The 26,466-nt window shown below is 34.8% G+C and overlaps 1 protein-coding gene and 1 pseudogene across 3 annotated transcripts; both read right to left on the bottom strand.

The window, feature by feature from the left end:
* Positions 1 to 7,418: 7,418 nt before the first annotated feature.
* On the bottom strand, positions 7,419 to 14,959 carry LOC147405058 (uncharacterized; annotated as a pseudogene). The gene is made up of 7 exons (XR_015178060.1): positions 14,760 to 14,959; positions 13,295 to 13,906; positions 12,176 to 12,362; positions 10,352 to 10,590; positions 10,074 to 10,273; positions 7,946 to 8,071; positions 7,419 to 7,839 (listed from the first exon to the last, which is right to left on the bottom strand). The product of XR_015178060.1 is annotated as an uncharacterized LOC147405058 (transcript).
* A 1,433-nt stretch (positions 14,960 to 16,392) lies between these two features.
* Positions 16,393 to 22,947, bottom strand: LOC147405057 (cytochrome c-type biogenesis CcmH-like mitochondrial protein). Of its 2 annotated transcripts, XM_086437797.1 has the most exons (4): positions 22,847 to 22,947; positions 20,702 to 20,875; positions 17,384 to 17,515; positions 16,393 to 16,918 (listed from the first exon to the last, which is right to left on the bottom strand). In XM_086437797.1, the coding sequence occupies exons 2-4, from the start codon at positions 20,843 to 20,845 to the stop codon at positions 16,658 to 16,660; spliced, it is 537 nt and encodes a 178-aa protein (XP_086293923.1). In that variant the 5' UTR covers positions 20,846 to 20,875; positions 22,847 to 22,947; the 3' UTR covers positions 16,393 to 16,657. The 2 variants fall into 2 exon arrangements, with proteins under 2 accessions (XP_086293923.1, XP_086293924.1); XM_086437798.1 differs by lacking the exon at positions 22,847 to 22,947 and having other exon boundaries at positions 20,702 to 21,721.
* Positions 22,948 to 26,466: the final 3,519 nt, after the last annotated feature.

Genomic DNA, 26,466 nt, shown 5'->3' with positions numbered 1-26,466 from the left:
AATTGTAGTGAGTGACTAAAATGTAGGAATACATCACCACCTTCAGATCAAACAACATTGGGAAACTTGTGACATTCCATTATCACCATCTTGGTCATTTGTGAACAAGACAAGATACCCCCGTCCAATATCCTCCGAATCTTTTTTTCTTTGTACTTATTGACAAATATGGGGAAAAGTTCCATCTTCTTCCTAGTCCAATCATCTCAGTATCATCCGTAGACTAGACGAAAAACCAAGAATGAAAACCACAGCTAAAAAAATTGTCTGTCTTAGAACAATCAAATAAATATCTTGTATATGGAAGGCATGATTTCAAGTTTCTACTAATAACTTGAACTATTGAGACTGAGAAGACTTGGGTTGTATGTAAACAGGACAAGCTGCCATGACAGATCTACAATTTCTTCTTTTTCTTTCTTCTCTGATTCTTCTATCACCCTAAAATCAAGATAGATTTTAAAACTACCCAAAAACAAAAAAAAATGTGTAACCTTGAACATAAGGAGACGTAAAGCTCATCTTGTTGCAAAGGGGTACAATCAACAACCCTTTGACACATTCAGTCCGGCTGTAAAACCAATGACCATTCACTTGGTGCTCTCTTGCCTATTTCTCAATGTTGGCCAATTCATCAACTAGATGTCAAAAACGCTTTCTTGCATGGTGTCTTAAATGAAGAGGTTTATATGTTCCAATGTCTTAGTATGTTTTTAACTCAAATTGATTTGTTCATCATGTGAAAGCATGTCATCCTTGTCTCTATTCTCATCTGTCTCGACTGGCGACAATGCCCTAGCTATTCAATCTCTTTTGCATTGCCTTGGAAAAGAATTTGTTATAACAGACTTGGAATAGAAATTGTGTCTTTCTTTCATCTCAATGTAAATATATCCTAGAGCTTTTACAACATACAAAGAGGGATGGAACTAAACCTGTCTCAACACCACTCTCACCAACCTCCAAGTAACTACTTGGTTCAATCGATGCTACCTTGTACTGCAGCACTGTGGGTGCACTTCAATATATTACTCTCTCAAGACCTGATATTGTCTTTTGCTATAAACGAAGTTTGTCCGTTTATGAATCAACCAACTGAAAAACATTGGATTGCGGTGAAACAAATTTTGCGTTATTTAAAACATACTTTGTATCTCAGAGTTCACGAAACAATCCACTGTTGCTTGTTCAAGTACTGAGGCCGAATATCAAGCAATTACGAATGCCATTGCTATAGTAACGTCGCTGCAATCACTCTTTCATGAACTTGTTGTCCATCTTACAAAGCCATCTACTCTATGGTGTGACAACATTGGAGCAACCTACCTACCTAGTAGCAAACCCAATATTTCATGTTAGAGGAAATTGATTCCCATTTTGTCAGAGATAAGGTGATAAAAAATGATCTTATTATTCGCTTTCTTTCATCCAAGGATCAAGTCACAGATGCCCTTCTACTGAAACAATTTAATATATTATGCACGAGATCCCGTTGTGTTTGCAGAGGCGTGTTAAAGAACCCACTACTACATCTGACACACTGGATCATTGCTCATCGAGTTAGTTGGTTTTATTCTCAATAGCACTCACCCTTGTTTGTCAACAGTTTCCTAAACTGTACACACTTACTCTTGTGTTCTGTTAATCAAAGACATGGTTTCAAAAATCATCCCAGATTGAGAAGACTCATATTGTTCGTGACTCTTATCCTCCGATTCTTCTTTTTTATTTTTTATTAAAAAATTTGGGGAAAGTTTTCACTTCTTCCTAGATGACTTAGACCTATGTTACTTCGAATTCGGGTTTGCCACTTTAGAATGAACCCGGTTCGGAGGGGTAGGTAGAGATAATTCGATTCTTGGTTCGCTCTGGTTCCTATATTGGTTCGCTAACTTCCTTCCTTGTGCATTTATATAATTCTAAGTATAAAAGTTATAAGTACAATTATAATGTTAAAAATATAAGTTAAATAAAAATAAAATAATCTAAATTTTAAACATGAACAATTTAAAAAATAATAAATTGGTTTGGTTCATCAAACCAATTAAAAATTATTTGATTCGACCAATCAAATTATCCAATCAAACCAATTAAAATTATTTGATTTAACGAATCAAATTATTGGATTTGTCAAACTTCTTGCTTTCGTTCCCTACTGTGAATTGATTCACTTTGTATCAACAATAAGAGCAAATCATGAGGCATCTAAGAAGTGTTATTACAGTCTTTGAGCCACTCAATGAAAAGATTTAAACTATAATTGTCAATTTGAAAGTACCCATCATTCCCAATATGCCCCTCCTAATCCAAGCCATTAAAGTACCCCCAAATATGTCACACCTCAAAAAAAGCAAAATCTCCATACATGTCACACCTCATACAAGCAAAATCTCCATACATTTTTCCCCCTCTCCCAAATACATCCTTCCCCCTCTCATTAAGGGGGTATATGACCTCTAGTATGAGCCCTCTCGCAGGAGTTAACAAGAGGCCCGGGGACTTTCCTGAGTCACTTCAATAAGGTTACAATTACGGTTAGCTTGCGTTTTCTAATATATCCTTATTTGTCCGACGTGGGACTAAAAGTCTTTACGATTTAAAAATTTATCACTAATTTTAAAGCATGGGAAAGGTAGATGCTTGAGTCAATTGGGTGCTTTCAACAAAGGCATATATCGGTTTCATGAATATTTGAGTTACACCCATGGTTTTAAAACTCGATTTTGCGTCTCATCTCATCTTATCCGGGTCCGATACCAAGTCATCTTGAACAAGTTTTACTATACGTTTGAGACGTCTCATGCAAAAAAATCCAAAAATTGAATATGAGGTATTAAATCTCGATAAAAAGAGTGACTTGTGAGTTGATCTCAGTCAACTCTGATACCGAGTTAACTTGGACGATATGTCTCGAATGAGTTTTAAAATCATGGTTACACCCTTGTATTTTCAAACTAATGACATGCCCTCTTGAACTTGGTCTTCTCTAATAAATTAATTAGAATTACCTAAATCCCCTCATTTTCAACCTCTCATTTAAAAAAACTTTTCCAAATATAGAAAATCCTAATGGTCATTCTAAGTCTACAGACAATGCAACCAAAAAACACTCAGCTCATAACCCGGAAAGGAAAAGCCTCCAATAATCAATAAAGCGAAACCAATACAAGATCGAACATAAGCAAACAGCCACCTAGAAAAGAATCTTCTCATATTAAAGAATAATTGGGCTTGGTTCAAACTAAGGTGCTGATTGATTCAGCTTCTTAAATCTGCTGTCAGCTTCTACTGTCTGAATCTGCTGTCAGAAGCTGAAACATTGAAAAGCCTGTTTGATAGAGCTTTGTAAAAGTGCTGTGCTGTTGACCATAATCTGGTAATTACTGTTTGATACAGCTTCAAGAATCTGCTGTATCAGGATAAAATGACCAGAATACCCTTAAAGTTGATAGTGCACCCAGAATGCATAAAAATTACTAGAATACCTTTATAAATATATAATTACATTAAATATATATAAATATAATAATTTTTATATTAAAAATTATAAAAATAATTATTTTAATTTTAAAATATTTATAATTCTAAAAAAATATATAGAAAAATTTATAATTCTATAGAAATTTCAGCAGCATCTCCTTTTAAAAATAGACATATGAAATTTTCCTGATAAACAAAATACCTGCATAATATCGACGAGGTCAAATTCAAACAAAATGGGGAACCCGAGTATCACCTTAGTGCTACTTTGTTATAACTCCAAGAGACGAGCTAAACTATCTACACCATTACCACCTCAGTGCTTTTTGTGTATCGGTTAGGTTTGTCTCAATTGGCATTAAAGCCAACGCCACATCTTGGGCTTGAATCCCAAAATGAGAGACATGGAGAAAGGACTACCTAGGGGCTCCAAAAGAAAAAAAAAAAGTTACTAAAGTGAATGCCACCATAGAGGGGAAGGGTTACTTGGGGGGACTAATATAGAAGGGTACAAGAGTAAAAACCCCTAAGTAGTCCTTTCTCCATAATCTTTTACGGATAAACTTTTTATATGATAATAAGAATAATAATGGGTAATGTAATGTGATATGATTCATGTCATATACCCATAGACAACATAACAATTATATGTAACGATACATCATCCACATCGGCAACTTCATCTTGAAAGGTCGAACTCATAATCTATGGTACATTTAAATTAATATGTTGCAATTGAGGAAAATAAAATAAAAATACGTCCCGAAATGGCACGCTAGTTCAATGGAGTGTTAGAATCCAACATTTGATCAACAAGCGTAATTCACCCGATTAGAAAAATCCAAGAAACATATGTTGATATTATTTTGTTTTGATCGGTAACATATGTTGATATTATAATCTCCCATACAAAAAAACAAACCCACATTTTTTCCTTTGATCCTTCCATCCAATAATAAAAAAACTCCAATTTCAAGAAATTTTCACAATATACAAAACCATCACAAAGAAGAAAAAAATTTCCACCATTGATAAGAATAAATATGGGAATTTCATAGCTCTTGAATGCTTGCAAGACTTAAGAAGAATGGTTTAACCGGTTTCACTAATAACAACTACCATGCATGAAGACAACGATCAAGAATAAAACATATGATGACCGGAATTAGGGAAATTTAATTTGACATACCCTTCAAGTTTTGGTGAATATTAATGGTACCCGTGTTTTTCAAACTTACAACTCCCATTGATTGCTATATTTCATCAATCAAAATGTTAATTAAATGTTTCCATTTTCAGCCTGACCAAAATAGACATTGAAACCAAATTTAATACATTGAGGGAGATACAAGTCGGTATTCTACTTTTTATTTTCTTTTTGTTTTTTTTTTCTTTGTTTACACTTATATTTTTGTTTTCTTCTTTATAGCTAAATTCTTACTTCCAGGTTGATCTTATATTCAACAAGCACAGAATGATCTTGTAAACACAAGCATTAAGGTACTTACATAAAACATTCGCCCATCACGTGTTAATGCTACTGAGTGAGTGCCTCCACAGGACACCTAGATACATAATCAAGAGCAGATAAACCCAAACAGTTAATAATGAGGAGAGGGTGCAAAATCACCAAATAATGGAGAATTCTTCTTTCAACCCAAAACAACGTTATTATAAGATAAGATTCTGGTTTAATGTCAAAATTTCAGAAGTACTCAAACTAAACAAACCCATTTTGACATTTTATCAAACAAACTAATAAGTGGAAGAATTCCAAACACTTGTTGAATCCATTGGTGTAAAAAGTTCAGAAGTACTCAAACTAAACAAACTCATTGTGACATTTTATCAAACAACTAATAAGTTGAGGAATTCCAAATAATTGTTGAAACAAAAATAAGATAAAAGTACAAACGAACCATGGAAATATCACAACTTTCCTTCAATTAATTTAAATAGAATAACAGAGTGAAAGAATGAATTAAAAAAAAAAAAATTTAAAAATCAAAGGGATGGAATTACAAGGCAGAAGTCGAATGATGAGCATCGACACTTCTGTAAAATTGGGAAACCCGACGAGTTGGTGGCTTCGGCTTTAGTTTCTTCCTCTGCAAACTATTGCAAATATCTTACACCAAAGGGACGTGAACCAGCAACAACTTCCATGCCAGAACCCAACCTAAATCAATTAATTCACTAAAGAGAAGAAGAACCCATGTTCAAAGAAAGAACAAACGCGACTGCGAGGATTGGACGAAGAAGAAGCAGATTCAGATGATCCCAATACGAAAGAGAAGAAGAACCCATGATCGATGTGGGTGTCGGTAAGCTTCTATCGATTCAATAGATTTCAGTCACTCTGCAGAAGACTTTTTTTTTTTTTTTTTCCTTATTACACTCACCTCCATTGATGGAGAAGGATGAGTAGTGTAGGACAATATTGCAGAGAAGAGAAGTTGAAACTTGAAAGAGAGAAAAGGACAGAGAAGAAAATCAAGGTTGAGAGATGTGCGAGATAGAGAGAGATCTGTGAGAGAGAGAGAGAGAGAGAGACCGAACAGAGAAGAGAAGAAGGTAAGCTCGTTTTAATCGCGGACTGTTGTTGGAATTTTTAAAAATGTCGAAGGGTATAAACGTCATTTCATATGACTGCGTTTAAACGCTGTTGCGCGAAGCTCCTCCCATCCGCTTTTCAAAACAGCGGTAAAAATAGGAAATTTGCGTTAAAAATTTCAAAACGCAGCGTTTTGACGCTGTATCAAACACGAAAAAAAAAATAAAACACCGCGTTTTGACGCAAACGCCGGTAAAATTGCGTTTTGAAGCGCAATCAATCGCCCCCTAAGAGATTTTCAAGATTCAATCTAGAGCACACTTTCAAAACTTGGTTTGACATCTCATCTCGTTCATGGACGAGACCAAGTTGTTTTGGAGGGCAACACCAACTTTTGCGCATGCCACACCGATTCCTATGTAAATCACCAAAAGAATTGCATACAATTGGGGTGGTATTAAGTTGGTGTAGCAATAGCAACTCTCTTATTTATCATAGATATTTATATGAAAATAAGTATAATTTTTTTTCAGAAAATAGAGTAGATTAGAAGATAATAAAACCATATGTTATTTAATAATAATATTTAACTTTAAAAAATATATTTTAATTTAAATACATGAAATCCTGGTTGGCTTGGATGAATTTTACTGACTCGGCCGAGATTTTCAAAATATCGTCTAAGTCATCCTGTTTGTCTCGCGAGATTTTACACATGTGAGACGCCATGTCTATCCGTCTCATTCATGGATGGTACCAAGATGACTCGGGCGAGTCATCTCGGTCTCCGATGATATTTAAAACCATGAACTAAAGACACAACTTCAACTTCAACTTGATAGAACCCTACCAATAACTGCAATACCAAAAAAACCACAATATCCAAAATCTAGGGCTACAAGCAATAGAAACTCGCATCTATAATCTGAAAATCTTCTTATAGTTGACAAGATTTACCAAAGATAAATGAACTAATACAAAATAAAGGGCTGTCAAATCCAAATCAAATAAACTATCAAAGCCACTTACACAGTCCTTGTAATGATAGTATACATAATCAACATCATTAATAAATAAATAATATCAAACCCTACCAATAAAAATCCAAATATCCTATATTTAGGTTTTCAAGGAACATAAACACTCATCTATAACCTGAAAACCTTCCAAGAATTCTCCAATAATCAATAAAGCAAAAAAAAAAAAACACACACACACACACACACCTTGAAAACATTCATCTTCTCATAATCAGTATAGAAAACCCAGTAAAAGACCCCTATGAAACAAGAAATAACAATATGTGACAAGGGAAAGCATGACTGAAAGTTATAGTCATGGAATCAAATTATGAGTGCAAAACAGAGAGCTGCACAACTCGCGATTTTAGGAAAACATTTGTTGATGGACCTAAAAAAGCCCCTTTTTATTTGCTCTTTTAAGATGGTAGAGGATAACCGTTCTGTTACAGATTACATACACCTTTACTACTAAATGGCTCTGTGGTGCTTCTCAGCTGAAGGGCCGAACTTCACCATTACTAAAAGCAAGGATCCCAAAATCAGTCATTTTTTTTTAATATTTACATTCACATAAATAAAAAAAGGTTCAACATTCACAGGATTTGTCACCACTATTATTTAGATATCACCATTTTGTAACTTTTTTAGAGAGAATTTAAGTACCTGAACTTGAAATCAGTCAAGTTAGCGATCTTCCTGTCGAACTCTGTTTGGATCAGAGACCATATCCATCATTATCTTCTCTGGTGAATCTTCCCAACTAGAAAAGTTTTTCAAGTCAACCTATAGAAAGAAAGGATAAAAAAAAATGTAAGATTGTCATGTCATATACAAGCACTCTTTAGGCAAAGCTTTAATATAAAAAAATAAAAACATCTCTGTCAGCAACCTTGCGTCTTTGCTGGGTAAAAAGTTGTTCTCTATTCTTATATCTGTCCCGATCTTCCTTGGCTGTTTCTCCACCTAATCCCCATACTTCCACCTCAAGAACTGAACTTTCAATTGGTAGAAACCCCTGAAATTTCCACATTCAAAAGCCATTTCGTGAAAAGCTAGAAATGGTCATTTCTAGTTCCACCATGTTCAACTAAAACGAAATAAGTGATAAATAGCAAAAAAAACAATTTGGGAATCCATCTATTGTTAACCTGCATGTTATATCAACCCAGTATGGTGTATTGCCCCATATACGTATATACAAGAGGATGTCCATGCCTACAGCACGGGTCATCCACTCATGTGCATGTGTTCTCTTTGCGTGCGTGTGTTGAAGAAGAATAATGAAGAACATACCTTATCTGATTCTTTTAAAAACCAGATATGATCGATGGTCCAACCAGATTTTAAAGAATTATCAGTCCGGTTCACTGAGAACCAGACTTTTGACAATGAACCGTCGGTTTTTTATAGAACACAGTTTCAACAGGTAAAACCGGAATTTTCTAAGAAACATCAGTTCCAAAAATTGGACACAAACTCCTTAACAAAAATCAAAGAAACACTTTCCTTACTAACATTTCTTATTTCAAATGTTACCGAGGGTCATTGAGCTCAAATGAATTACCAAATTGGCAAATCCAACACCACAGCCCTCTAGATTTCATGGAAAGACTCAGATAAAAAGAAAGTTTAAAAAAAAATTATTTTTTGGGGGCTCGATCCAAGGTTTTGAAAATTGACGGCTAATGAACTCCATAAGTTTTAAACTTAAAATTTAACTGTAAGAAATAATATGTTCTAAGTTCTTCAATTTGTTTCATCCCTGTGGCATTGGATCATGTTTTTGGATGCCACAAGGTGAGCTCAATGACCCTTAGTAACATTTAAAATCTTACTAAGTAAGACTATAGTTACTCAAAGTCAAATAACGGTTTTTTCTCTTCGGAATAATGTGTTGATCATCCCATTTTTTAGGATTTTTTAATAGGAACTTTCTTATTAAAATATTAAATCATACAGGAATCTGTAAATTATTAGTTTCTCAAGGGTTTTATCAAAATCTAAAACTCAAAAATTGATCTCTATTACCATCAAGTTAAATCATTTGTTTTATTAGGGTTTTAGATAGTAAAATACATGTTATTTTAGGGGATTTTAACTTAAGTTATGAATATTTTAGAGACCTACTCATTAAATTTGAAAAAGAAAAAAAAAAAGATTTAAAAGAATTTTTATCTGAATCTTTTATATTTGTTGATGTTCTTAAACGATTGAATAAACATTAAATTTATCCTATATTAAATTTTTGAGTTCTCCTTAGTTGTATTTTTTTCATATGTATATATACATATAATTACTTGGGAATATAAATCAGTTTGACCAATGGAATCCCGGTTGGACCGAGGTCCGACCATGAAACAAATTTCAGTTGGATCATCGGTTCGGTATTTAAAACAATGACCAAAATGGATCCCTTCAACTTCTCAAGGCCCAAAACAAATTAAAGAAGTAAATTCGGAAATATATATATATAGTGGTGGAGGTTCATTTTTTCCTCTTGAGGCATAAAGGATAAAAACCAATTGGTGCTTTGATATATGTTTCCGATATTTCCAGATTTCTTCTTCCTCCATGAAAACCCCATTGCTTAATCTTCTTCTCATCTATTTCGTTATTATCTTCTTTTGATTTGTGGGTTGTGTATTGTTCTTGATTTATTGCCTAGAGAGAGATGGGAGAGTGGGTGATCAAAGGTGGTTTCAAACAGCTGAGTTGGTTATCGTGGATAGTGCTCTCCACCATTGAATCTTCATTGATTTATTGCCTAGAGAGAGATGGGAAAGTCGGTGGTTTCAGGTGGTAATCAAACAGTTGAGTTGGTTATAGTGGCGAGTGCTATCCATCGTTGGATCTTTCCAATACAATCTAACACCATGGACCATATTTATGGGGGTGATAAAACCCTCTTTTTTACATTTGATAAGTATTTAATACCATTATTATTTATGTGTATGACAGAACTTTAAACTTAAAAAAAGTACAAAAAACAAGAGCTTTAACTATATTTGTGATTGTACCTGATTGGGAACAAGGGAACCAGGTTGGTAAGTCTTGTCAACAGCGTGATGACGAATAGTAATTCTAGCAAAATCTTCATCAATAAATATTCTCTCATTCCCAATAGTCCCTCCAAATGCAATACCCTTAGGCTTTGGATGTGGTTCATAGACCCTAGCACTGGGATGTAAGTGGCTATACACAAAGTTCTTCTCCTTCCCTGTTTATAGGTGGTATCTCTTCTCAGAAAAATTCAGAGTAATAAAAATAAAAATAAGAAAATAGAAACTTTACATACCATAAGGTGGGAACACATGAAAAATCGGGCTTATGGCATAGAGATATCCAGAGCTACCGTAGAAAACATTTTTATTTTCAAATCCCTGTTGCGTTAGAACACCAACAACCCATCTCTTGACATTGGAATCACCATCATGAGTATCCTCAGAACTAGCTGAGACCAAAATCAGCAATGGTCCAAGGTAACCTTCAATGTTAGACCAGAATCTGTTCAATCCCTTCCCGTGAAGAGACGACCTGCACACAAGTTGTAGACAAAAAAAGAGACCAACACTAAATGATCTAAAGATTCATATGAGTATGTAAGTGTTGTCATTCCGTCTATTTGGAAAAAAAGTGGCCAACATAAGGCAAAATGAGAAATACATTGGCAATAATGTTGGATATTGTTGATACAGATTGATATTATAGTCAATATTTGTTAACTAACCAACTACTCCAAAAGACCGATCTGTTGGAGAGGGGGAGAACTATGAAAAGTGTAAAATGTATAGTACTTTTAAAATCTAGTCAAGCCAGTATCACGTAGCTACTTGAAACTGTCATACACTAAATAACAACATTTCTAAGCTGAGCATGAGAAACTTAAGTATGTTGAAGTTATCATACATTATATATATACAAGATTCAAGATATCGAAATGTATCAGCCAATACATATCAGTATCGGCCGAAACATTGAATGTTTGAAGAATGCATAGGATTTTATTGGTCGATACAATACTGGTTTTTTCCTCAACCAAAACATTCCTCCGATACGACATTTAGATCTTGTATATATATGGAACAAGGACATTAACATTCTCCACCACATTCACTTTCTAATAATACCCCTGCCCATTTTATTTTTTTACTAAAATGACAAGGGTATGTTGGTCTTTCACATAATAAATGCTTGATTGCCAAAGTATTTAATGCGAGCAAGGCATTTAAATCAAAATACTAAAATGCCCTTAGCATTTATTATGTAAAAGACCAACATACCATTGTCTTTTTCACTAAAAGACAAAATGGAAGGGGCATTATTGGAATGTGAATGTAGTGGAGAATGCTAACATTCTCATGGCGTCTTGGATGTTAGTATTCTCAGCACGCACGCACACGCGCGCACACACACACACACACACACACACATATGGGTCAGGTTCCCTTGATTATTGAAGAATGACTCATGGAAAAAAAACATGATCCCAACCGATTAAAAAAAATCCAATGGTTGAGATTTATCCTTGGGATAAGTATCTTTGAGATATGTGTTATCAAGATGCACACAAATCTCAGCTGTTGAATTTTGTGTCTAAACAGTTGGGATCATGTGTTTTCTCATGAGTCACTGGAACCCAACCATATATATACACACACGCACATACACACCCACTATTATAATGAAAAAATGCTGAGTAAGATTAGTTCGATACTAAATTTGCTTTCAAAAAACTGCCTCCACAATTACCTTTAATCTTACCATTATCAAAGGTCATTTTCATCAAAATAAACAAAATTACAATCCCAACCTATAACCACATTGGTTTTCTAAAATTTAAAAAATATCCTTTTTATTAAATTACCTTCAAAATCGCCTTAGTTAATATTTTATTACAAAAGGCCCTTACAATTTAAATTTCAATCCCACGACCTTTACAATTAATCCTAATTTTTGTAATGCATGTGTGTTTGCACATGCCACCTAGTGCGCGCACGCGCGCGCGCGTGTGTGTGTGTGTGTGTGTATGAGAGAGAGAGAGAGAGAGAGAAGAGAGAGAGAGAGAGAGAGAGAGAGAGAGAGTATTTCAATTAGACATAGTAAAAGTGAAATGACAAACCGATAAAGAAGGTTTTCAAAAGTTCCATCGCCATTTTTGGAAATGCATGCCTTAAGAATTCTTCGCTTAAGGCACCTCTAAGGGTAAGAGAGATTGCCCAGGCCCTTCCACATGTGAGGAGATATGTATTATGTGACTCTTTAGATGAAATATCATCAATAGAAAAATCAGAAGGCTCTGAGTTATCCTGCTCAAATTCAATGAAGAATTCATATCAGTAGATGAACAACATCCAAACCTCTAATCCATGGATTTCATAATGAGCTAATCATATAATGAAGTTCGACACAAAGTGAAATTTCCGAAGGCAGAAAAAGTAACAAGTAGCATAATTTATTTGATTTTATGTAATCCCATAAACAAACAAATAAGTTATTCCACTCAAAGAGAGGACAATGAAGAGAAATGGAAATTATATTGCAGGAGTCAAAGATCATAATCATAGAAATAAAAAAATAACTGGAACTAACAATTCTTAGACTAAACTGTAAGATTTTTCCGGTATGCCACATGGTTGGGTTTCTAGAAATACTTGAAATCTCTAAATTTCAATCCTATTGGAAATCCTAATCGAAGTTAAATTGGGATACAGTTTTATTGCTTGCAGTTTCCTTCATGGGTTAGGAAATATATTGGGATAGAAACTTTGGCCCTCTCTCTCCATCTATAAATGCGGATGTAATCTCATCAATGGTATTATCACACACAAGCCAAATATATTTGGAAACCATATAAGAAGCAATTGGGAATGTAATCCATCAACGGTATTAGTTTATCAGTTTTAAAAAAAAATGAATTTGAGACTAGAGCCCTTCTAATGTATGTGTCACTCACTAAGAAAAACCTCATAATGTTGCTAACTATGGCAATAAAGCACAAATGTAGGCCGAACAACAGAATAAATCATGTCATTCATAACAATGCATCATAAACAGGTCATGATTTATAATAAGATCAAGCAGATTGACACAGTTCAACAGATTAGTGAAATCTGGAATAGCTAACACTCTTATCTATAAAAAAAAAATGAAATAGACAGTATGATAAAAGCTAAATTTTTTTTTTGCTAATTATAGTTAAAATAAATTTATTTAACTCAAAAGAGAAGAAATAAAATACCTCTGAAGATGCACATCTTTGGAATCTAGCATGGACATACTGGGCAACGCAATATGCAAGGTTTGGAACTGTTGTCAAGGCCCACATATGAAGCTTTTGTGCAGGGAGTTCAACTTCCAAGTCAGAAATACTACAATCCCATATATTTAGATCATTGCCCACTTCGGTGCATGATGTTATAGCCGATAATATTAAATGGCTTATATCTGGAAGACCTAATTTTGATTGGCACTTGGAAAACTTCCAAATTCTTGAACTCTGCGACATAATCCAACACATCCACAGAAGCATGAGCACATCAGTGGACATGAAAGAGCCACTAATCTTACTGTCAGCATCATCTGACTCAAATTCCAATTTTGAAGTAACGCCAGCTTTTGAACTTGTAGAAGCATATAGCCTATACAAATTATTAAGAGACATTGATGCCGGCATTGAACCACAGCACTTAATGTAACCTCTTAAAAACTCAATCCAATGAACTCCTTCTTTGTCTGTCATGAAAAAGAGGTCAACAATGGTTGAACCCAAATGAGATAATAACTTTGGAAAGCAATCAGGCATCGAAGATGATTCACTCATCACGTTTGTGAAGTTTAAAGTGAAGCATTCCTGAAATGGATAAAAAATTTCAAATATATAAGAACAAAGCATTATTGTTAAGATTAAGAGTCTTGCTGGAGTAACATTGTGGGGGACATTTCTGACATGGATGTGTGTCATAACCATAGATTTCTTCATCGAGATACGAGTGAGATCTCGATGAAAAGCATATATGGTTATGACACACATCCACATCAGAAATCTCCCCACGATGTTACTTCAGCATTATCCTAAATTAAATATCTAATTCCCTAGTTTATTTCACACACACACACACACACAAAAAAAAAAAAAACAGAAGAAGAAAGAGCTACTATTGCCACATTAACATTTACTAATGCCACACCAATTCCTATATAAATCACCAAAGTATTGCACACAGTTGGTGTGGCAATAGCAACCCTCAAGATTTGGGGGGATCGCTAATTGTGTTTCACGAATTTTTGAAATATTTCTATGGAACATTCTGACTTCGGAAAGGACCAAAATGAGACATTGAACCCATCAATGTTTCGATCAAGACCGTCTTGATTTTTTTTTTTTTTAACAGAACTACAATGTTTTGGTACAATTTTTTTCCATTATGGGTGAATTAATTGATTCCGCTCATGATGTTCACCATCAAATACATTGGTAATCAAATCTAACTCAGTAGAAGCAAAAGAAAATCAAAATCTCAAATTTCTACTAAAACCACCGAACCATCTATGTTTTAAAGTGGTTGAAATTCTGGATTCATTATAGTATAGATGAATTAAGTAACTTCCAGTTCAAAGCAACAAAAATTTTCAATGTTGAAGCATTGAAATTAGGGTTTTTGAACTAAAAAAGGAGAAATTAACAGAGATGATTAGGGCTTTACATGAAGAGATTTGAGGGGAATCGAGTTGGTCTGAGGGTCCGCAAGCTTAGAGAAAGCTTTTTGAAGAATCAGAAGAGCTCCTCTTGAGGTTGCGAGTGATTCTAATTCTCGTTGTTCTTGCGAGATCTGATTCTGTGTAGACGACGAAGCTCCCATTCTCTCTCTCCCTCTCTCTCTGACTGCGAAGGAAAATGAGAAGAGAAGCGGAGACGTGTGAAGGGGTATTAACGGTTTTGTGAATTGTGAGACACGTGTGACCATTTCGAAGGTGATTTGATAATTGTCCCTCCAAGTTCCCAAAGAGCAGTTTGTGCACGTGTCGGTAAGGCGGTCACTTGATCGGATCGGGTTTCTATGAGACCAATCCGAATCTATTTGGTCCACTATTGGATCCGGTTTTGCTAAAAAGGGCGTCAGTTTTAAAAAGAGAACTACTATTGGCACCCCGACTTTTACTTATTACATTCCAATTAAATATGGGTGAATCTCCATTTCGTGCTGAATATGACAAAATTCCAGTTTTGGTACACTGTTCATTTTGATTCCCAAACATGCTTTTACAATAAATTCGTCACTTTTATAATTTACGAATTTGTGAATTCGACACTTTTATAATCTGTGAATTCGTTGATAAAATATCAATGATTTTACCTTATCGGCGATCTTGTTAGTAATCTATTAACGAATTCATTGATTATAAAAGTGAGGAATTCATTGGAAAAGTATGTTTTGGATATAAAAATGAACAGTGTACCAAAATCGGAATTTGGACATACGTTGCATATGTTTTGAGAAAAATCTCATTAAAAATAGAGAAAATAAGTGAATGGTTAAGAATAAGTAAAAGTTGGGAGTCTATATTTTGGATTTAGGATTTTATATGAATCTAATCATAATTGTAAACAACTACTAAAATTATTTGAACATGTGTTATAATGTTTTATACTGTTGAGATTATAATTTGAGTCAAACCTTTGTAATTTTTGAAGTGTGTTTTAATTGGGGTCTGATAAGTAAAATTAAGAAATCGAGGTCTAATAAGTAAACATTGGGGTGCCAATATCAATTCTCTTAATAAAAAAACTGCACCCAATACACAAAATACATAAATAAATAAATATAAAGATGAGTTTATACCTTTTGGAGGGTGAAAACCACAGGTCACCTTATGATACACATGGATTCAAGGCTAGATGAGCTATTCAGACTCATTCGAGGAAGTGTCACAATAAGATACACTAGGAAGGTCGGATCTTGGGGCATAAATTAAGAATGCATCGCTCGAACAATCTCGAGAATTCATCTAGTAAGTTTTTACATTTAAAATAAGATCAAATCCCAAAAAATCAAGGTTGAAATGATAAAGATACCAATTTACAATGGCCTAGATTCATGAATGATACATGTCCATCATTAAGCACTCCAAAGGGCATCTCTCATACTGTCATCTCCTGCGAAGAATCATCAAAACAAAACAAAGACCATAGTCGATCCAATAATAAATATTGGATTCAGACAATTTGTTGGACTCAATTAGCAAAGATCCTTGTTCGAAGTCAGGGAGAATACATGTCTCTTGAATTTAAACAATGAATATTAGATAACGAGATGGCACATCAAAAGACATGCCCACACACACCTCAACAAAACTTGAAAACAACAAGATCTTTTCGAATTGAGGAAACAAAGCTCATTAAGTCAAGTTTAAACCTTTCGAGTATAATGCGATTAATAGATAAAAATGTTAAAGCCATCAGCAATAACATGAATAAAAAAATTTATTAAAAAAAAAAAGATAAGTCAAACCCAATCATGGGGTCATCTGCTACTATCGACAAGTAAACAGTAACATAACCAAACTTCTTGATCAGATATTAGCTAACGAAATGAGGACAATTCTATCCAAAACTGAATCCCCTATTTCCACGTTCCACAACGAAATTGAGAAAATGATTCTCAAACATCACGGGAGACGGCTTCATTGATCCCACGAACTCTTCCCTCTTTGTGGAGGAGGCATCAAGATATCTAACATCTTCTCTCTCTTTCGGCGTCAATGGAACACCTCTGACAAGGTTCAATGCCATAATGTGTACATTAGTTTTCAGTCTATGCTTCTGATAAGCCCAAACCCCTGCAGCTGCTCCTGCAACTAGAAACTATTTTTCCAGACCCAATAGTGCAACATTAGTAGAAAATTAAAAGATGAGAGTTGCTATTGGCACCCCGACTTTTACTTATTACATCCCAATTTCTTAAATTATTTATCACCCCAATTAACGATTAAAACACACTCTTCAAACATTATCAAAGTTTGGTTCCGATTATAATCTCTACATTACAAAAAATTATAACACTCATTCAAACAACTTCAGTAGTTGTTTACAATTATGATTAAGCTCATATAAAATTCTAAATCCAAAAAATAGAAATCTAGCCACACAAAAACGAAAAAAAGAGAGCTTCTGTTGGCACTCCAACTTTTACTTAATTTTCAACCATTCACTTATTTTATTTTATTTTTTTAATTGGAGAGTACTAAGTAAAAGTTGGAGAGCCAATAGCAGCAATCTAAAAGATTAATCACTAATTTAAGAAAATGTCTACAATCCTTGTAAACTGACCGGTGATAGCCAAAGTGCTGCAGTCTGCAGATCAAATCGTGGGGCATAGAGTACTGTCTCCCCAAAATCGTCCTCGAGTTTTTTGTAGATCTCTTTGTCGCTTTTCCCGGAACGAATTTCATCACGAATCAACTGCAATGATGGTGCAAGCAGCATCAGAACGTATATTGGATAACCCCATTTTTTTAGAGGACTTCTATTGCCACACCAACTTTTACTAAGAGCACCCCTAGATGTGTGCTAATTCTTTGATGGTATCGAATGAATTGGGGTACTATTAGTAAAAGTTGGAGTGGCAATAGAATCTCTCTCTTTTTTCCTCAGTTGGGAAAGACTACAGCAAGCAGATAACCAAATATTTCAGTTAAAACTTTTATAGACATAAATATTGGAAATTAGTTGAAATATAATTGAAAGACAAATTATGTTCTGTTTGAGGTTTCTCAACTGAAACAGTTGACAAAGGAGCCATGAATGAAGTTTTAGGCCGATGTGATAGTGTTACATTAGTAGGAAGGACTGAGTCCCTTCTTTGTAAATTTTTTCTGAAGCTACGAGGGCAGACAAGAAACAAACTAGAAGAAGCAAAAACTATGCCCACTCATTGGAGTCTGGCCAATGTAAACTCATTCTTGGATCTTGACAACTCCCAATACTTCTTTTTTGCTTGGTGGGGGTTAGTGGTTAACTGTTAACATTTAGTATAAGAAGGGGTTTAAGGGGTTTGAACCTTAGACCTTGGGAACAACCTCCACAAGGTCTTACCACTTAGCAAAGTGGATTGGATAATTCTCTTCTTGCTATTATAATTCATCCATGACTGTTTAAAGAAGTATAAAAATGAAAAAAATACCTTGAGCTATGTATGTCTTTTGTGTGGAGTAATCTCATCTGAGTATTTCAAATTAATATCCACAGATTCACATGGCTTCTCCCCGAACCCTTCCTGACATAAAAAATGGACCAGAAGTAGGTTATTGTGAAAGTTAAGAAACATTTGCTTCCTTCTCTCTTTTACATTTTTTTTAAGAAGTAAGCCGATTAGTGGTTAGTAATTAGAAGTGAAGGCTGACTTTGAACCCATGTCATGGTATCAACATTCACAGGCTTTAACCAACTAAGCCAGATGGCACCTTCAAGGCCCCACCTAAAAGACCTGGCATACCATGCTTGTGTGACGGGTGCAAAGATAGGACCAAATATACAAGGCCCCACCAAGCAGACCCTGGCTCTCTACTGCCACATGTGGCACCCTCTTTGTGGGCCCTGGCATGCCAGATTACGCATCCCTACATGCCTACTCCACATGGTGATGCTAAAGCAGCTCTTTGACATCTTAACCAGCTTTGTACTCACAAGCTCTCTCCCTAGTGCCCAATGCAGCATCTCTCATCCCTGAAGTATTTCATTATGGTGTCAAATGGATGTTAGAGGAGACTTGGGTTTAGAGACTACAAGTAGATCCCCAACAGGCACTACCCTACTTGGCACCATCTCTTACCGGTGTTTGATGGGGAAGCGAAATGATGTTGGTCTAGTTGTATCAAACTGGCCAAGACGTTGTAACATGAAGCCCTTATCAAATTGACAAGACAGGCAATGTAATCAATGGATCCCCACGTCAATAGTACGAGATGTTAGTCGCTGATTGTCACAAATACTAGGGTGCCAGGTCAACTTAGTTCCAAAAAAATGGCATGGTTGGATGTCTGACATAGGGTTTTCGGGACACTGCACCCTATTATACAAATATGGGATCCCTAAATGCCTATCAACTTTACTCCTTGACCTCTATGCAACAATTGATTGTGATCAAGGAAGGTACTCATGTTCAAAATGTTGTATAAAACTAGGGGAGCAGATCCTCGGTAGTGCATATTCCTTGTAGTTCCCTGCGGTGCCTTTTAATTAGTAGACATTGAAATTTTGAAAACAAAATCAGACAACTCAGCCTTGTATGGATCATGGTGTAGATCAGATTTGAAGAAAAAAAATTGAAAAAAATAGAATTCTTTGAGTCCAATGAAGGCTTTGAAGATTGACGGTCAATGACCTCCAATTTTTTTAACAAAACAGATTTTGTGGCTATGTGACGTGGCTGTCCTTCAATCATCTAATATCACTACAGGGTACCACAGGGAAAACACACTACAGAGGATCCGCTCCCATAAAACTAGAAGGGGTAACTCTAAATTACCCAAAATAAAATAATATTGAAAAGGATCACTCATGGATTAATCTGGAAGGTCCAAAAACACAAATCTATCAATACTAGACACAATTTGAACGATTAAATCAAACTGGGTTTCATAAAATTCTATAGATTGATAGAGTCAGAAGATTACAATTAATAAAAAATTGGGAAACTGGTGAAGTGCTAACTTAGCTAAGTGGTAAGATGTGTGGAGTGTTGTTCGCACGTGCTAGGTTCAAACACCTTTGAACCCAACTTCATTTGTTAACCACTAACCCTATATCAATCCCAAAAAAAAAAAAAAAAAGTTGGGAAACTGAGTGTGTCTATACAATAGGTTACTAAAAGAAAAGAATGAAGGGGACAACAATAGCACAAATAGAATTACTAATAATGATTATTTTATATGTCTAGCCTAGGTGGTTGCTTAAATATCTATGCTTTAGGCCTAAACATGACCCCTTCTGTACTAGTGGCTAACTCGATCCTGATTAGGGGTTAGGAGTCCCAGCTACACATAGCGGACAAGACTCGTGAAGCTATAACTATATTGTTCGTTCATGTCCTCATAGACCAGAGAGAGCTCAAGTAATGTTTTACCAATTACCAAAACGGGTTTATAGCCACTAGTTTAAAGATCGTATATCATTTGGCAACAGTTGGGCAGTTGATAATATTCACAAGTTATTACCAGAAAATCTTGTTTACAAGTTCTTCTCAAGAAAACATAACTGCACAACTTATCACAAGAACAACTCGATTAGTAGCTCCAGTTTTAGGTTGCTTGGGACTCGTGTTAGCGTCGAGTCCACCCTGCAATTTGAGTTTTCAATCCTTGGCACCTATTAAGACTAGACACTTATTGTAACATAGCTATCTCAGAACTTTGTTTTTAACTTTACAAGGATGAAAAAAATTTGAAACCATCCCTAGCAATGCATAAAATAAAAACGTTCAGCTACAATCAAGTTATATTTCATTTTATCAGTTTTTAAAACTTTTCGATCTCCATGAATATTTAAAGAATTGTTCCCATTCTATCTACGATTGGAACATACCAAGCATGTTAATTGTAGTGATTCAAAAGTTAAAGGGAGGGGGGGAATGTGAACCAAACAAGGTACCTTTCTGAGGAGAATGGCAACATCTGCTTGCGAGTCCTCGATGGACTGGCTCCCACACTCAGTGCAACGCACATTGTGACTAATGTTTCTAGCCCGAGCTTCCACAACTTGTGTCTTTTTCACAGCGTCATCTCCCTTTTCCATTGTAAAATAGATCAACCAAGGCCACAAAGACTACAAACAAATTATAAATAAATAAAATACCAATTTTTGAGACTGTCAATTTTTCTTACATTATTTTGGCAAAATTGCTAAATATCAGAAACAATCAAACAAAGTTTTCTGAAAAGCTTCTCATCATGAAGGTGCCGACTTAGCTAAGTTGGTAAGACATGTGGAGTGTTGATCCGATGACCTGGGTTCAAAGTTTTCTAAAGCACTAACTCTTGTTTCTTACTTCCCAAAATGTTTGTATCAAAAGAGTGTTTAGAATCATGTGGTTAGGCTGATTATTTAGCTTAGAGATTTCTTAGGCGTTCCCTATTGTTTGAAGCCCAGGTCACTTAAGTAAATTATATGTCCAAGAAACTCATTTAGTGATGCTAATCAACCATCTATCCCAAAAGGTCAACCTGTTGGGAAAGGGGCGAACAATGAATATAAGAGGGTCATGGGATGAATAAGGGTATGATAATACATAACACTTGGGAGCAGAGAAATCCTACATTCAACACTCCCCTCACCGAAATGGTGGAAAGAATCGAACCCGTGACCCATACAGACCTCTTGCTCCAATACCATGTTGACCAACCATCTATCCCAAAAATTTGACTTGTTAGGAAAGGGGGAGAACAATGAATATAAGAGGGTCACGGAATAAACAGGAGTACGATAATATGTGACACCCGGGAGAAAGCGAATCCCACACTCAACAAGTGATATTTAGGAACCTCTAGCTAGTTCATGCCACCATTTAACTTGTTCATGAACAGTTGCCTCAACCAATACTTCAACTTATTTTGGCTCTCCTTGAAGATAAATTTAGAGAACCAATTTGTTGTGCATTTTGTCTCAAACATGGTTTTAAACTCGGCTTCACATCTTGTCTCTTCCAGCCAAGATACCGAGTTAACTCGGACGATACGTCTTGTCTCGTTCAGCATTAAGACAATGATTTTTAACCATTTAAAAAATCTAAAAAAATTCAGAAATGGTTCCTATTAAAAAATGAAACCAGAAAAAGAAGATGAATAAAAATCAAATTGGGGTGAGAGCATAGGGCTTCAAGATTGAAAACCTGCTGTCTCGTTTAACTCAGACGAGATTTTGCAAAATCTCGTCCGAGACATCTCGTTTATCTCAAGATACGCGACTGTCTAAAATGGGCTTGTGCGTTTGTCTCGTTCAGCCATGATACCGAGTTAACTCAGGTGATAGTAGTCTCCAACGACTTTTAAAACCATGGTCTCAAACTAACTTTTTTTTTTTCCTTTTTTGATAAGTAAAAAAGATTTATTTAGAGTCATGATATTACCACACTGTAAAAATGTGAATAAAGCCCAAAAATGATGACTTATGGTCATGGTTTTTAAACTCGTCCGAGACCGAGACGTATCACCCGAGTTAACTCGGTATCAGAGCTGAACGAGACCAACTCACAGAGTCATTTTTGTGACCGAGTTTTACATCTCACGTTTAATTTTTCGAGTTATCTCATATCGGAAAACTAGTCCGAGACGACTCGGTATCGGAGCTGAACGAGATGAGACGGGATACCGAGTTTAAAAACCATGCTTATGGTGTGATATTAGAACAAAATCACTAATGGGTTTATTCATATTTTTATGACATGGTAATATCACAGACACCTTACCCATAGAACCTACCAAACTGCAATAAAATAAAATAAAAACAAAAAACAAAAGACAAAAATCATTTACTAATTTATAAGGTTATTAAACACAACTTGAGCAAACAAATAACCCTAAAACTTAATTTTGGAACCCTAAGCAAGCAAATGTAAAATCAGAATCCACTTAAAGGTAAAAAATTAGGGTTCATGGATAATTCTATGATGAGGGTTAGGGTTAATCTTGTGAAAATCTTCCTCTAATCTCATCTATCAAAGTAAAGAAGAAGAAGAATTAATAAATAAATAAATAAATAAATAAAAAGGGGTAAAATAAGAAGAAAGGAGAAACTCACCTTTAAAGAGTTGGATGAGTCCACCGTCCAGCGTCATTGACTAAAAAGCTGGAAACCATTTTCGATTTGTTTGCAATTGCGAGTTGAGCTGTTTATACAATCATACAAAAGAAAGCAAAAGTGATTTTTCTTTTCATTTTCTTTTGATTAAAAAACTGAAGATGGTAAGTGGACAGTTTACCGAGTTGTCTCGGACGACATAAACCCAATAATTGGCTGGCTTTACAATTATTCGTTACTTCGTTACTTCGTATTTTTAGTAAATAATTATAATTCTTTTAATAAAATAAGGTAGATTAAAATATGCTTAGTCATAAGTCTTCCTCAAGGCCGCTAAGTGGGTTATTCAGAGACTGCACGCGATTTCGAATTCACGACCAAGAGGAGCTACGCCTTACCACTGAGTCATACTCCTAATGGACTCTTTTTTTTTTTTTGGTTACTTAGATAATGGATTTTTAAATTATAAAAATATAATTATTCTAATTAAAAAAAAATACAAAATCCTGTTAGGGTTTACTGACTCGGGTGAGATTCGAATAAGATTCTCAAAACATCATTCAAGTCATCTCATTTGTGTCGTTAGATAATGTGAAGCTTGAGATGCGGTGTCCATTCATTTCAGTTTCGGACGAACCATGTTCTATTTGTAACTTTATAAGGTATATTTTAACTTTTGGGTGATAATGGTGGAATACCTTAAATAAAACTCATAATTCTATTGGAGTTATTATGATGTTAGATTTTTGTACTTAAATTAATTAGTTTAGTGACTCCTCTTTTGTGTTTCTTTCATACTACTTTGTTGATCCCAGGATGGCAACCCCCCCTTTGTAAGGACGAGTTTTCACATTTTTAACTAGTTTCAGGATGATTTTGATATTAAAAATAAAACTCATAATCTATTAGAGTTATTATGATGTTAGATTTTTGTACTTATATTAATTAGTTTAGTGACTCCTCTTTTGTGTTTCTTTCATACTACTTTGTTGATCCCAGGATGGCAACCCCCCCCCCCCCCCCCCCCTTTGTAAGGACGAGTTTTCACATTTTTAACTAGTTTCAGGATGATTTGGATATTAAAAATAAAAAACCGAGTCGATTTTTGGGTGGAGATGGTTTTGATATACCCTCGCCCAGTCAATATATATATTTTTAGAGTTGCTATTGACATTCCAACTTTTACTTATAACACCCCAATTTCTTAAATTATTTATCACACCCCAATTAAAGATTGAAACACGTCATTCAAACATTACACAGGTTTGGCTCAAACTATTATCATAACATTCCAAAACATTATAACACTCATTCAACCAATTTTAGTAGTTGTTTATAATTTTGATTAAGCTCATATAAAATCTTAAAACCAAAAAAAAAAATCATAAATTTAGAAGAAAAACAAATGAGGGGGTGGGCAAGGCGCCTTTGAAAGGGTGGGGCGGGTTTTAAAAAAACTATAAGGGACGGGAATGGGTCAAAAAAATCAAACCTAAGTCGAGGTTGAGGCAGGTTCGGGGTGAACAATAACAATCAGAGTTGGGGACGGGTTAAGCTAAACCCGTCCCGGTTCCATCCCTAATCCCAAGTTCCAAATAAAGCAGAAGGGTTACGTCTAGTTGGTAGTAATAGAGATAAGGTTTATGCATTATAACATGTGATACACAATATCAAAGCTATGATGTATCTCATCACATATCTTGAAGATTTAGATTTGCATCAATTAGGTAAATTAAAATATTTATGTTAGTCTAGTTTCCTTATCTTGGTTAATGTAATCCCAATAAATATCCTATCAAGGTTCATATAATATTCATCCAAGAATACTCAATAAATTCAAATTTCTACATGGTATCAGAGCTCAAGCTCCAATGAGTACATCGATCTTGATGTGTCATTTTTCGGCGATAGCACTACCGCCATCGCCGAACCTAAATCATTTTGTTCCTTGTATTTAGTTTTCTTTTTCCAATAAAAACCTCACATTTCTCTATGTTTCTACAAACATCCCTACTTCACAAATTAATGCTTCACAATCTGAATTTTTATTTTATCTCAAATCTATACAATGAGAGTTCTTATATTTAAATCGTACGATCCATATTTCTAGGCTTTGGGGGAGATCACGACAAACCTGATCTAATGGGCCACTGGCTCCGATAGACTCAAAAATGAGCGGGATGCGACAGTGATAGACTTCACAGACAGACGGTAACTACTATCAAACATGATTGGACCTTGCAGCGATCCATCTACAACTTCTTCATGAGATCAAAGGATAATATTTTATGTAATCAATTATATAGTATTTATCTAAAGGACCATACAATTGCAAGAAATTAATAGAGATAAGGTGTATGCATTATAATAATGTGCATGAGATACATAATATCAATGTTATGGTGTATCTCATCACATATCTTGAAGATTTAGATTTGCATCGATTAGGTTCAATTAGTATCAATTAGGTAAATTAGATTATTTATGTTAGTCTAGTTTCCTTATCTTGGTTGGTGTAATCCCAGTGAATATCCTATCAGGGTTCATGTAATATTCATCCAAAAATACTTAATAAATCAGATTTCTACAGGTAGTAGGTGTAAAAATCCATCACTTTCTTAAATAAATCCTTTCATTCAATTCACATGCCGAGATTCATTCAGTCCATTAGATGGTTTGGGAACGTTTAATGAATTTCAATTATAATCCAAATTAAAAGAAATTGAAATTGAAGATTTTGAAAGAGCAAGTGGAAGATTCAAAAGAATGTGAATTAAGATAGTGAAAGTAATAGGTATAAATATAAATTAATTAGTAGCAGAAGATATGGCAATGGACATAATTAAATAGTAAAATAAGAATTTTTTTTTTTCGATACTCGGTATCCCTGTAGACAATAGACCAGACCTGTATTTGGGCTTTTGCCTAATTCATAAACTATGGTTTTGTCTAAGGACTAATCCCGAGGCACGTGCAACGCTCGCACATCACACGCACCAAGTAAGTGAGGGTGCACCATTGCATGTGTCCCCTAAGGAATTAATGCTCATAATGGGTATCAAACTCACGATCTACAAGCATTAACCGCTTACCGATCCAAAATTGCCATTGAGCCAACCCTTCGGGGTTGAAGAATAAGATTCATTCATTTCAACCTGGTTCATTGAACCAAATTTCCAATAAATTATGTTGGATTATCAATTTAGTCCAGATCAAACACTAATATATATATATATATATATATATATATATATATAATCACAGGAAAAATAATAAGAATAAAAATGACTAGGCATAGTAACGAAAGAAATGAAAAAAAATGTGTTGACTGAATATATTTAAAATGGACAAAAGATAAAAGATTTTATCTTCCGTCGTATACATGTCATCTTGAGGTAAGAAGATGATTGATATTGCTAGAGAAATCAATATGAACGGCAAGTAGACCCATAATAGAGATTATAATATATCTTGAATAATAGATGACATAAGCATTAGAAGATCTAAAGAGACAAATTAATTGTTAGAAATAAAAAGAAACTCATACATATTTTCAATCAGTTCAATATAAAAGAAATTTGATCGTGATCCCAAGGATGACAAAGACAGATGTAATTGAA

The sequence above is a fragment of the Akebia trifoliata genome, chromosome 4 (genome assembly GCF_017979445.1).
Source record: "Akebia trifoliata isolate Shusen 1 chromosome 4, ASM1797944v1, whole genome shotgun sequence".
NCBI classification, from domain to species: domain Eukaryota; kingdom Viridiplantae; phylum Streptophyta; class Magnoliopsida; order Ranunculales; family Lardizabalaceae; genus Akebia; species Akebia trifoliata.
The sequence above is the reverse complement of the archived record's forward strand: the minus strand, read 5'-3'. Positions and strand labels throughout refer to the sequence as shown.